Source organism: Leptodactylus fuscus, chromosome 7 (assembly GCF_031893055.1).
Source record: "Leptodactylus fuscus isolate aLepFus1 chromosome 7, aLepFus1.hap2, whole genome shotgun sequence".
Classification (NCBI taxonomy): Eukaryota; Metazoa; Chordata; class Amphibia; order Anura; family Leptodactylidae; genus Leptodactylus; species Leptodactylus fuscus.
The window spans coordinates 152,393,256-152,407,412 of NC_134271.1; the positions used below are offsets into that span (position 1 = coordinate 152,393,256).

The window sequence follows — 14,157 nt, forward strand, 5'->3', positions numbered from 1 at the left end:
GTGTACCGAACTTGGCTCCATCTGACTACCCGCTTGTGTACCGACCCCTGGCTATCCACCAACCAATTCTCCTACTCCGCGGCAACTGCCGTCCTTCCTGGCTATCGGATTCCAGCTGTATCACCAGTATCGTAACAACGTCACTAGTAAAAGGTATTTTGGGACATCAGGATGGCAGTCTCTAAGCCTTGAAGTTCTGGTAGAGCTCGGTACCATTGGGTGTCTCTCTCGGTTGTTCATAGATTTTTTTGAAGACGGAGAAAGTTTTACCGCGAAAATTCTTCTTCATGAATTAAGAGCAGAATTGTAGTTTATTCCATGCATTTTCCATGGCTGTGATTTTATTATTGAGAGGTCCCATAGTGGGGTCAACAATCCATCCCACAGCAGATACTGGGCTATAGTGTGTAAGAAAATGTGAGGAATTGAGAATGATGACTTAAGGAAAATCGGTGGGAGAAGAGGAGAGGAAACTTCTTCTTTCTCAGAATTTTCTATCTTGGGGTCTAATTTTTTTCTGGTCTTGTAAATACTCCCATTGGTTTTTAGTCTAGATACTCCCCCATTAATACTAAAATGTGAAGTGAACTTACTTTCCTGAAATCTGCCGGACTATAACGGCATTAGAATTAATGCGTTTGTGTATAAGTATATATATTTGGTCAATACACAAAAGAATGATATTCACGTGTTCTATACAAAAGTTGCCACAATGTTTCAGTGTTATATGTACACATTTGTTAACGTCATATCAGCTCCATGAGATATATTTACAAAAATTCTGAATATACGTGAAATGTATACAAACATATCAATATCATGGAAAAATCAAGGCTATAGAAAGATAGATAGGATAAAACCAAATTTATGGAAAACTTGGTGCCATCTCGACCTTCTATCTACTTACAGATGCATGTAGTTTCCAAAAATTGTGCTAAATTTGGGGCAAATGTGATGGAGATTGGTCAGACTCCTCTCCTGAATCTGTTATACATGTCACAATACAAAATCCTAAATGGCGCACGTCACTGGCCCCACCAAACATTAGGGCACATTTCTAGCACACGCTTTTTTGGGTCTCTTGGCCTCGAAGTTCTGGTAGAGGTTGGTACCGTTGGGTGTCTCTCGGGTTGTTCGTGGATTTGATGTCGGTGAAAGTTTTACGGCAGAATATATAACAGACAATTCTTCCTGAGGAATTAAGAGCAGAATTCTGAATTATTCCTTCTGTTCTCCATGGCTGTGATTATTCTACATGGAGAGCTTATTATTGTGGGTTCTACGAGAGGTCCCATAGTGGGGTCAACAACCCAACCCACAGCAGATACAGGGCCATAGTGTGTAAGAAAGTATAAGGAACTGAGAATAAAGACTTATCATGTAAAATTGTTGAGAGGAGAGGACACTTCCTCTTCCTCAAGAGATTCTATTTCGGGGTCTAAAATTCTCTGGACATCATCGGTCTTGTAAATACTCACATTGGCTTTGCTTGGGTGAGCAGAAGCTGGAAAAAAAGATAGATATGAGTATAAGAAGTCTTACAGTGGAAGGATTCTTTACAGTTAGACTATGACATGGACAATGGCCAGTCCTGGCAAACACCAAAAATTCCCAACATGTACAGTATAAACCTTCACAATGTATCAGGGTGGTACAGAATAAGATTGTCCTATGGTCCCCATAAGTAGAAGATTCAAGGAGGATTCTCGTCAATTCATCGAATGGAAAACTAACACAGTGGTGAAGATTTATGGGCCAAATTCAGTAAATAAGTACATGACTGGGTAACAGACAACCCCCATGTCATGCTCCGTACCCTTTACTCGGTAGATCGCCAGAGTAGGTGGAGACTATTAGAGAATCCAAAGAGTTGGAGTTGGGAGTGGTGAGAGGAGCTGAACATTAGACCATATACAGTAGATGCTGAACATGTGACTTACCTTCTTGGGTCCGATTGGTATCAATATAGGCATAACATACGTCCTCACATACAGCAAGGCCCCTGGAAGGAACTAAAAGAAGATAAAATAAGTTTACATAACGTGCGTATTCCGTAAGATATACATGAAAGGACTAAAGTAGCGTCATCTCAGAGTCAGGTGGAGGCCGTACAGGGGACAGGGATCGGTAAAACACAGTACAGGGGCCACAGTACAGGAATACGGGGGAGGGGGTCACTTGGGGGCTTCAGCAGGCGCCGGTCGGGGGGGGGGGGGGGGTGCGTGTTAAAAGTTCACCACGGGGCCCCACCATTCCTAGTTACGCCACTGCTTAGACTCCATGTTCTTGTTTAAAGGTAACCTGTCAGGACAATTTGGGACACCAAACCAACCACTTATTACTGGGTATAAAATATACACCCATTATCCTTCCTGGCTTCTGTACTCCCGGGCACTGGTGTCCTTCTTCAGTGAAGCAAGAAGAGTAATCTTCAGCTTCAGTGCGTCTGCGCTGGACCTCGGGTGCATGCGCAGTGACGCCATTATATATGTCCTCAGCTACACTGAGCTGTGTAGGTGCCCAGAGATCTAAAGATGAACCCCAAGAGACTCATCGGGTTTGCTTTATATATTTGAAGGTTTGCTTTACTTTAATGCAGGTGTGGACTGTGGTCAACAGCGCTGTATGGGACACAACGCCTTAAGGACCTGTGGGTGGGTTAGTGTCCAAATCAACATGACAGGATCCCTTTAAAGGAGAGTAGATATCCAGATCACTTACTGTTACTGTAGTCTTCTTGGACAATGTCTGATAAGCTTCCTCTGGTGTTACTTGTTGGGGTCTGTGTAATCCTTAATACACAGCAATAAGAAGGTTATAATATAGTCAGGTGACGGATTCCATCCAATAATCTCCTATGTAATCCCGTACAGTATAGGTATATGGCGCACAATACACACTTACCTGGCCTGGCCTTTAGCTCTGTCTAAAATCAACAAAAATAATCGATATGGAATCACAATGAAAAAAATTTAAATGTATTAAAAAAAACAATAAATGTAAAATCTAAATTTAAAAAAAAAAAATTTAAAAAAAGAATTACCTGTTTTGGGTTGTAGTAAGGCACAGAGTCTGAACAGTGGAGCCATTTTGTCTCTATACATATAACTCAGGACAGCGATGAGAATAGTCAACAGCACAACCCCGAGTGCAATAAACAGGTTGTTTCCTTCTGCTAGAAGAAGAATATGTAGAATAGTATTCACGGATTAGAGAGTTTATTGTAAAATTGGGATCACATCTATCTAGTCCATGAATTGGGATAGTCAAAAATTAATTTAATAGCCTAATAAAAAATTCTATTGCCTTGCTAGCTTGCTGATAATTGTATCAATTTTGTTCAGACCTTCATGAGATTCAAGTAACTGAGGCAGCTCTCTCTGCCCCTCTCCCAGCAATAAATCGCAGCACAAAGTCAATCACATCTTCCCAGTTGGCCTTATGTAATGTGTTGCATTTAGAGCACCGTTGTGTATCACATAAGTGTCCTCACCAGCTGTAATTGGCTCCACAACATTGATGTCCTTGGGGGCACTCACTATGGAGAACACTCGGTTGGGTGGTAGTGTATTGCTGGCCTTACATCGGTAAGCTCCTATGTGGTGTATCTGAAGAGAATCTATATGTAGACGTTTCTGATTGTCTGTTAGCTGGTAGAACGTTGAGTCTTGTTCCACTACTTCCTCATCGTGCAACCAAAGAAAAGACGGAGAGGTGCCATGCTGAAGGGAGCAGGTCAAAGTTAAAGGCTCGCCAAATACAAAATCCTCATCGTCTTTATCCATTGTAATTGACACGTTGGCCACCGGGTCTGTTTAAACCAAAAATACAAAAAATTAAGTAAAAAATAAAGCCAAAACAACAAAGACAAAGAAATAGAGTAAAAAGCGATACAAAGTTATATAAATGCCAGAATGATATCATTAAAAAAATGCTGCCCATCTTACAAAAAACAAGGCCCAAAACAGCTCTCAGAACATGGCGACACAAAGCAAATCATTTTATTTAAGAACAGTATTCTATGAGTAAATTATCGTAGCCATACTGATCCATAGAGTGAAATAAAATGTTACTTATGTTTTATGGTGAACAACGTGAAATTTGTAATGTCAATGATATTGAAAAACGACAAATCCTGCAAAACACAAGTTACGGCTTTTTTAATTCTCTTACGGAAAAAATAGGGAAAAACAGTCATAAGGCCAAAACTGTCTGTACAACATTCATGACATTTGTCAAAATTTTTTATTAGATTTTTATTGAGTGTTTTAATTTATCAATAACTTACACTATATGTATATCATATACAACAATCACATAAAATAAAGCGCATACTCACCCATAATAAACAAGCTAACTTCCTCACTTTTCCAGGCCTTTGATGAAACAGAATTTGGACAGTCACAATAGTAGGGTCCGGTCATGGTCACCGACTTAATGATATGTCTTATTTCCACTGATCTTTTTTGGTAATTGTTAACATTTCTTAATAACGTCCCATTGTGATAGAATCTGAACTGTGTAGGAAAGAAGCCCTCGGAGGACTCGCAACGAAGGGTCATCTCATCGCCAACCACCACCTTATCTGGTAACAGTGTCAACCGAAGCTGGCCGGCTCCGACTATCGGGAGGAGATAAGTCGTGATCAATAATGTAGAGTGGCATGGAATTCAATGTCTTAAAAATATTCTAAAGCTGGAAAAACTAATCCATGTGCTCTCCCCACACACAATTTTTTGTTGGTTTTTGGCCACCTCACCTCCACAAAAAAAGGAATAAAAACTGACCAAATAGTCTTATGAATCAGAAATAGCATTAAAAAAAAATATTAAAGAACAAGATCCCAAAAAAGTAACAAAAAAAAATATATGGGCATCAGCATGTGAAGACAACAAGCCGATTTTTCTCACAAAATTAAATTCTATTTAATAAAAATTATAAAATCTACAAAAATATGTTGTCGCTGAATAATAAGGGGTCGGAATGAACTTTGTTGAAACAAAACTCCAAAAACAAGGACTTTTTTTTCATTCAGTCTCTCTAGATCACATTTTATATACCCCAAAGTGGTGCCCTCTAAAAATACAACTCATCACGCAAAAAGTAAACTCTCATATGGTTATGTCAGTGGAAAACGTAATTTTTTTTTTTTTTTAAGTTATATTTTTGAAAAGCGGACATGAGAAATCAAAAAAACCTAACTGATCCTTAACCCATAACCCACGGCCTAGTGTGTTACTTTGGTATCTGTCTCTTTTTGTTTTTTCCACTGCCATATTCTACTTTTTCATGTTGACATAGCCATATAAGTGCTTGCTTTTTGCACTATGAGTTGTAGTTTTCTATTACACCATTTAGGGAATATTTACCTTATTGATAAAATTTAATTAACTGTTTGTTAATGGCATTGGCAAAAAAAAAGTGAGTTTTACCATTTTTTTCTATTCTAGATTCTGTGTGGGGCCCTGGACATCATCACTGACATGTTACCTATATTCCGCCGATCCGTATGACTATGGTGATGCCAAGTTTATGTTTGGGGTTTGATGTTGTAAAACTTTTGTGCAATAAAATTACTTTTTTGGCCACAAATAATGTTTTAGGGGCTCCATATTATGAGCCAAAACTTTTTTTTAAGCATTGGTGCCATGTGAGGGCTTGTTTTTTGTGGGAATATCTGTCTTTTTTATTGCTACCATTTTGGGTTATATGTAACTTCTTGATCAATTTTTAGAAATTCTTTTTGAAGGCAATTTGACCCAAAAAACAGCAATTTTGTTGTTGTTTTATGAATTGTTCACCGTACATAATATCTAAAAATCTATTTTTATTCTGTGGGATGTTACGGGCACATCAATATCACATATGGCTATATTTTTTAAAAATTTTTTTGGGAAAATGGGCAATCATTTATTTATTATGTTATCTGTTATTTCACTTTTTTTCCCCCTTTTTAACAATTACTGGAATTTGAACACTAGGTGGCGGGATTGCCATTGAAATTCACGGCAATGGTTCTGTGAAAGTGTCTCATATAAAACATTAGCGTCAGCAATGTTTTATACTGAGACTTGAAAGGATGACGCAGGGGCCTTCAGTAGACCCCCGTCAGTGTGGTAATGTGTCGTTGATCGTGGAGGTGCTGATGGGGGAAACAAACACAAAGAGACCCCTTAGATGCCGCCATCATTATTGAATGTGGCATCTAAGAAGTTAATTGGCTGTGATCAAATCCCAAGTGGTTTACCAACATCTAGTGCCCATGTTACAGGTAAAAAGACAGGGAGCAATGTCCAAGAGATCTGCCCACTTCGGAAGGTCACCCCTCTTTTCAGGAGCTTCTTGGAGGTCCCGGGAAAGTTGACAAATATGGTAATACTACATAAAAGGTTAGGTCATTATTTGTTGGTCGGCTACTCAGGTGCTCAGAACGGGCGGTTATATGGAATGAATGTGTAAGGGGTTATATGAGCGTACGCCCTATTCTTACATTTAATGGGGGTGTTTAATACTGTGCCTTTAAATTTGGCCGTACCGGTCAGGCACTAGGATGGGATAGAAGAGGTAGACTTGGTTTGCCAGCCATACTCTTGTAGAGATACAGGGGTGGTGCTGTTTTTGTAAGAAATCATCCATGTTTTTTGATTTTGGAAGTCCCTTTTCGGGTTCTCCATTTACAGGTTATAGGGGGAACATTCTTACTCACCGCTTGTCTCAGAGTCCTCGTTCTCGTTGGCCCCATTGTCAGAAGATCCTAAAGTATAGGACATTGGAAGATACCATGTCACAATGTACATATATACAAGATGTTCTATTATGAGTTTTCCTACTTTTTGGGGCTTATTTTTTACGGTAGTACTCACTTTTTACTACCACGTTGAGGACTTCGCTGTATTTCACGACTTTATTATTCTCGGTTTTAGCAGAACATTGATAATTTCCGCTGTGGTCTTCTCCAGCTTTCGGAATGAGATAATTATTTTCCTTGGTATAATCAATGATAGTCTTTTGGTCTTTCAAGAAGCTGTAAAGAAGACCTCCAGTCTTAGAAGTGGTCTCGCATTGCAGTACCATCGGCACTCCTTTACGTATAGGAGACGACGGGAAAATGTTCATCACCGGGGTCTTCAATACCTCTAGGTCATTTTAATATTGAGAAAAAGTATAAACTTATTCAATATTTAATGAAATATGTAATATCGCAATTAACGGTTCGCAATAGACACTAGAGGGCGACTCGATGATACTTATACAACGTTTTTCCAATACACATCGCTCACTGGTATATTATAAGACTTACCTTGTATTTGGATGACTACAGCGTTACTGGTCTTCCTTACGGTGCCAAGTAATGTTCTGACCGTACAGGTATATCTCCCCGAATCTCCCAGTGTGGACTGGACTCTGTATCTATTATTTGTACTGAATTCCTGGACTGTTTGTCCATTCCTATAAAATGCAAACTGTAATACTGTGGGCCTTCTTCTAGGAGTAAGAGTCGTGTCACATGTCAGAGTCAGCTCATCCCCTTCTGATAGTAATGGCGAGGCCTGTTTTAAAGCTGGGACCGAGAACAGCTCTAGAATAGAGACAGATAGAAAGACGGACAGATGATAGAGCGTCTCGTGTAACCTCAGAATGAGTTAGACTTACATGTCATCAGCATTCTTTACCATGGACAGGAACGTAAATTTCCATCGATGTATGATCAGTAAGCAATCGTGTCTTCGAACATTTATACATTCCAGTTCTCGTGTTATCCACAGGATAGCCAATATTTCTTATCACATGGTCGCCCTTGTATATCACTTCTTTGCTAGAAAAAAAAATGTCCCAACCACGACATTTTAAGGTCAATTTATCTCCTTCTAAGATGTACGAGGGCACTTGGAGAATTACCCAGTCTGAAAGACAAGAATTGATAGTTAAGATCAAGTACTGAATGCTGTGTGACCCTATTTACAGTGTCTGGACTCTCTGTGACCCTATTTACAGTGTGTGCACTCACTTTGACCCTATTTACAGTGTATGGACTCTCTCTGACCCTATTTACAGTGTCTGGACTCTCACTGACCCTATTTACAGTGTCTGGACTCTCTGTGACCCCATTTACAGTGTCTGCACTCTCTGTGACCCCATTTACAGTGTCTGGACTCTCTCTGACCCTATTTACAGTGTCTGCACTCTCTGTGACCCTATTTACAGTGTCTGGACTCTCTGTGACCCTATTTACAGTGTCTGGACTCTCTCTGACCTTATTTACAGTGTATGGACTCTCTGTGACCCTATTTACAGTGTCTGGACTCTCCGTGACCCTATTTACAGTGTCTGGACTCTCTGTGACCCTATTTACAATGTCTGGACTCTCTCTGACCTTATTTACAGTGTGTGCACTCTCTGTAACCCTATTTACAGTGTCTGGACTCTCTGTAACCCTATTTACTGTGTCTGGACTCTCTGTGACCCTATTTACAGTGTCTGGACTCTCTGTAACCCTATTTACAGTGTCTGGACTCTCTGTAACCCTATTTACTGTGTCTGGGCTCTCTGTGACCCTATTTACTGTGTCTGGGTTCTCTGACCCTATTTACTGTGTCTGGGCTCTCTGTGACCCTATTTACAGTGTCTGGACTCTCTCTGACCCTATTTGCAGTGTCTGGACTCTCTGTGACCCTAATTGCAGTGTCTTGACTCTCTGTGACCCTATTTACAGTGTCTGGACTCTCTGTAACCCTATTTACAGTGTCTGGACTCTCTGTAACCCTATTTACTGTGTCTGGGCTCTCTGTAACCCTATTTACTGTGTCTGGACTCTCTGTGACCCTATTTACAGTGTCTGGACTCTCTGTGACCCTATTTACAGTGTCTGGACTCTCTGTAACCCTATTTACTGTGTCTGGGCTCTCTGTGACCCTATTTACTGTGTCTGGGCTCTCTGACCCTATTTACTGTGTCTGGGCTCTCTGTGACCCTATTTACAGTGTCTGGACTCTCTCTGACCCTATTTGCAGTGTCTGGACTCTCTGTGACCCTAATTGCAGTGTCTTGACTCTCTGTGACCCTATTTACAGTGTCTGGACTCTCTGTAACCCTATTTACTGTGTCTGGACTCTCTCTGACCCTATTTACAGTGTCTGGACTTGTTTTGACCCTATTTGCAGTGTCTGGATTCGCTTTGACCCTATTTACTGTGTTTGGACTCTCTCTGACCCTCTTTACAATGTCTGGACTCTCTGTGACACGATTTACCTGGACTCTGTATGACACTATTTACAGTCTTGGCCATAAGTGTTGGCACCCATACCCCAAATATGTCTCCCAGAAAGTTATTGCAATTACACATATTTTGTTACAAACATGTTTATTTCCTTTGTGTGTAGTGGAACGAGATCAGAAAACTGAGAAAAAATAACAAATTGGATAAAATTTCACACAAAACTCCAAAAATGGACCTGAAAAAATAGTTGGCCCATTTTTAAAAGTGTGGGTAAATAACTCGTGATGTGATGTTCAAACTCACCTGTGGCAAGTAACAGGTGTGAGCAATATAGAAATCACACCTGAAACAAGATAAGGAGAGAAGTTGACTCAATCTTTGCATTGTGTGTCTCTGTGTGCCACACTAAGCATGGAGAACAGAAAGAAGAGAAGAGAACTTTCTGAAGGTTTGACAACCAAAATTGTGGGAAAATATCAGCAATCTCAAGGTTACAGTCCATCTCCAGAGATCTTGGTGTTCCTTTGTCCATGCGGCACGTCATGTCTCCCCGCCCTGTACCCGCCCACACTCTCCTAAGCCACAAGCCCCACCTTCTTCCTAGCTCTTTAAACACTAACCTGGGCGGCGGGTTCAGAAGAAGAACGAGAACACCGGGCACTGGACCAGCCATCTCTGCAGGTAAGTAGCTACTAGAGATGTTAGCTAGTCTCCCATTAGAATGAATGGATGCAGCCGGCATGCAGGGGGTTAAGGAGCGTATACTTCGTGTGAAGGCTAACATTGCTTGGCCAGTAGCAAAGCCTTGTGGGAAATAATCACCGATCTCAATCCCACCTAAAAAGATCGTGTTCGGAATTTCTCAATCGCCGATCGGAATCCGATCTTTTCCAAACACGATCGCTCAACACTATGTAAGACACGACAAGACAAAAGGAGGCATAGAAAAAAAAAAGGCGGGCAATAGGGGGATCGGGACAACACAGACAGGGACAGAGACAAGGAACACAGAGGGGAAAGACAAAGGAGGGGGAAAAGATGACCAATGCAGAGGGAATCACGAGAAAGAGGAGGAGAACTCGGAAGAATCTTGAAACATGACCCAGGGCTGCCAGGTCCTGTCAAGCCTGGACGGGTCCGGAGAGTCCTCCGCAACCAAAGACTCGATCCTCCTAATAAGGAGAAGCTCCTACAGAAATTCCAGCATTGAGGGCAGAGTAGTACTGCGCCAATGCCTAGGGATGACAGCCGTAAGAAAGTGCCGCAAGAGGTCCTTCTTAATCTCAGAAATCTTACCGGGAAGGACCGAAAGGAGGGCTACCTGGGGAGATGGAGCAATAGTACGATGACATACCCTTCTTCTAATTTTAATGTGGATACCCTGAAATGAAATCTGAGAGTCTGGACTTTATGTCCATGTCCATTATATAACTAGAACTTGAATATGTTTCAGAAAACAGGTAAAAAAAAACACAACCCCAAATCAGTGTCTAAATATATATAGACCTAACTGTATATTATTTTTGGCTTTTTCTTCTCTTTTATTTTATTACAATACAGACAAAGGAAATAACCCTGTGTATAACAAAACATGTGGGAGAAATACTTAATTTTCTGGAAAAATTTCAAGGGTGCCAAAAGTTATGGCCATAACTGTATCTGGCCTCTGTGTGCCACCATTTATCTGGACTCGGTGGATGGCCTTCCCATCTATAGATTGACGGTGATTGGAAGACCAATGGTATATGTGTAACTTGTGACTCTCTTATCTCACCGTTGCTCACTGTCACCTGGACGCCATCACTTCTGCTACTGGAGCTTGTTCTACACCGGTATTCTCCGTCATGTTCCTTTTTGGCACTTGGAATAGTAAATGTCTTCTGATGAGCATCTAATGGCCGACCATCTTTGTACCAGTAAAAGTCTTCCAGTTTAGTAGAATGCAGGACCTTACAGGTCATAGTGATCTTATCTCCTTCGAATATGGTCCTCCAGTCCGGATCCAGTTCCAAGTAGGTTAGCGGTGCGGCCTCGGACATCGGAGACCATAGGCCAACAATGACTACCCAGAATGGGGAGAACTTCAGTGACCTCCTCACTACACAATAGCACAAAAACAAGTGAAACGACAATTATACCGCAAGGATCTGTGTGATACTATTTATCTACACGTGTGCGACACTATATCTGGAGGCAGTTTGATTTTTTTGGCCTGTATCTGCATGGAGTTTGTATATTCTCCTCATGTTGGCGGGGGTTTGCTCTGGGTACACTCCCACATGCCGAAAATATAACAGGTCAATACCACATGCCAAAAATATAAATATAAAAAGTAAGTCAATAAAATAAAAATTCACATATTGAGTATTACCACAAGTGTAACGACCTGAACATGGTTAACAGCAACATAATCTAAAAATTTTTTTTCCAAAATTGCCATTTTTTCGAAAGAGCTATCAAAAAATATTATATTCAGCAAAGTGGCATCAAATAAAAAAACACCCAGGCAATTTTGTAGAAAAATAATATGCTATAATAATATATGACTATTATACAATACAATATTATACAATACGGGTATGGGTCTTGAAAAATAAGGTTGCAAAAAAATTAATAAGGTGTGCAAAAAATTAAAAAAAAAAAAAAGAAATTAGAAAAATTTGAAAAAAGTTTAAAAAAATCTTTTAAAAAATATAAAATTTGAAATCTTTCTCATTCCTTAAATCACCTATAAAAATAAACAAAAAAAAAAATGTATTCCAAAAATGTCTGAACCGTAAACATATAAAAAATATCTGTCCCAGATTGTGAAAATCAGAACTGCCGAACCTCCATTTTATCGTCTCTCAAAATTTTTTTTTATAAAAAGAGGTGAAAACGGTAAAAATAACGATGGTGGTAAAAACGACAACTCGTTTCCTAAAAGACTCACAGATCTATACATTGAATTATGGCGATGAAAAAATATTTTTTAAATTTTTTAAAGTTTTGGATCTTTGCAAACATTATATAAAATTATTAAAAAATTGGTCTCGTTGTGATTGTACCGATCTGCAGAATATAGGCGCCGAATCATTCGTTCTGGACTGTAAACATTAGGTGGGGGCTGTAAAAAAAATGCCTCAAGTGCAGTTTTTTCTTATTCCTACTCAGAATTTTTTGAAAGTATATTTTTAGAAAAAAAATGACTTACGGCAGGAGACCACGAGGAAAGCTGAAACAAAGAGAAAAGATATCAGACGGGCAAAAAGTAACTGCCGAGGAACAGGAAGAACGTGGACAGAAAGCCATTAGGACCTCAGATGACCTTTACAAGGACTACAGGATGCTCAAAAATAACTAAAAACACGTATTTTATATAGAAGTAATCATCTAAGTTTATCTGGAGGAAATTCAGAAAAAATTCTAAACCAATTTCAAATTTTTAATCCATATTATAATTAAACAAATAAAGGATACACTGCTGGATTTCATGAAAGTAAGAATTTAGAATTAGTAAATTATAGAAATTAGTTTTTATTCAATTATTATATTTTTAGGAATCTTCGTATACATTATGATTTTCTTGCTTAGCAAAACATATAAGACATTGCAAAAATTCATTAAAAATCTACATATTGTATGAAGGCAACTGTCTAGAATGTGAAAAGAAATTCTAAATATTTCCTTTTTATAGAATTTTCGAAATAATTCTTAATGTATTTAGGTTAAAAAACATCCATATAACCGTTTTCTATATCAGGGGTCGGCATAAATATCATTTTAGTCTTCTAAAAATTCAGTAAAGGAACCCCCTACTAGTGAGACTATGAGTCCCATGCGGTTATATTTCACTATAATACTGCCCGACCTCAAGAATTTACAAAATAGAAAAAAGTTTTAGAATCTGATATTAAAATTCTCACGCCAACATGGCCGACCTTTACACAAGTTCTATAGATTCATATAAGGGACATATAAGTGAACAATACATATTGTCGGTACTTACAGACTGAGAAGATCCACGGCAGGGCTGACATGACTCCGCCATATGGGGTAAGCGTGACGCTGATATGTAGTCAGGTGTAGAGTAAAAAATCTCACTTCCCCTTTCCAGTAATAAGGAATGTAAATGAAGAGTCAGAAGACAGAATCGCAGCAAACAGGAAGAAGAGACCACCCCGGAGACCCCGCCATAGCAGTAATGTCATATAAGGGTGCACAGTCTGGAAATGAGTGTCGGGTGTTATAATTAATCATCGTGATATTTTCACACTGGGTGGCGATAGAGAATAATGTAGGCCTATGCAGGGCAAAGGACCCCACTGCACCTCTTACTAGATGACGCCATCTCGCTGATAGCTTGGGTTCACCATAAGGACAGGTGAAACATTCTAAACTCCAGAGAGAGCCATCAGATAATGCCTGAATCGGTTAGAGATGGTCACACGATGGCCTATCCATTATAACCATGAGGCATTGCCTTTAAGAAGGACTCGTTTTCCAAGCTTCTATTAATGTGCTAAGAGAACCAATCAGATTTCTCTTCACTGGAATGTTAGAAGCCCGGGTGGAAGGCGCCATCTTTCTTCAGCACGGTGAGTGGCTTGTCTGCCACCGAGGCTACTGAGTTGTCAGTCACTGGTGAAGGACTTCATACCTCCATAGGACAGTGATTCACACACACGTGATTGATGTTCTACTGTAGAACCCGATTGGTGGGGGAGAGCAACTTCGGGCTGTTTCCGGTGCATACGAGAGTTACACATGTTGTTCTGTTAAGACAGAGACTTTTCTTGTTACCATGGCTGAGAGAGTTATTCATCAGATACTGTATTTAACTTTAGCTCCATGTCCAGCCACAGCTGTCATGTGTCATGTATGTGGGAGGAGATGGAGACTCCATGCCCATAGGTGTGACGCCAAAGACAGGGAAGTTACAGATTACAAGTGACTACATG

General features: G+C 39.8%; 1 protein-coding gene across 1 annotated transcript; it reads right to left on the reverse strand.

Annotated features, from left to right (window-relative positions):
* Window positions 1-1,044: 1,044 nt before the first annotated feature.
* LOC142214647 (Fc receptor-like protein 3) lies at window positions 1,045-11,256 on the reverse strand. The gene is made up of 12 exons (XM_075283586.1): window positions 10,992-11,256; window positions 7,674-7,904; window positions 7,301-7,579; window positions 6,864-7,136; window positions 4,340-4,621; window positions 3,494-3,811; window positions 3,044-3,172; window positions 2,905-2,926; window positions 2,722-2,792; window positions 1,941-2,012; window positions 1,407-1,504; window positions 1,045-1,191 (listed from the first exon to the last, which is right to left on the reverse strand). The coding sequence occupies exons 1-12, from the start codon at window positions 11,254-11,256 to the stop codon at window positions 1,045-1,047; spliced, it is 2,187 nt and encodes a 728-aa protein (XP_075139687.1).
* Between the last annotated feature and the right edge of the window lie 2,901 nt (window positions 11,257-14,157).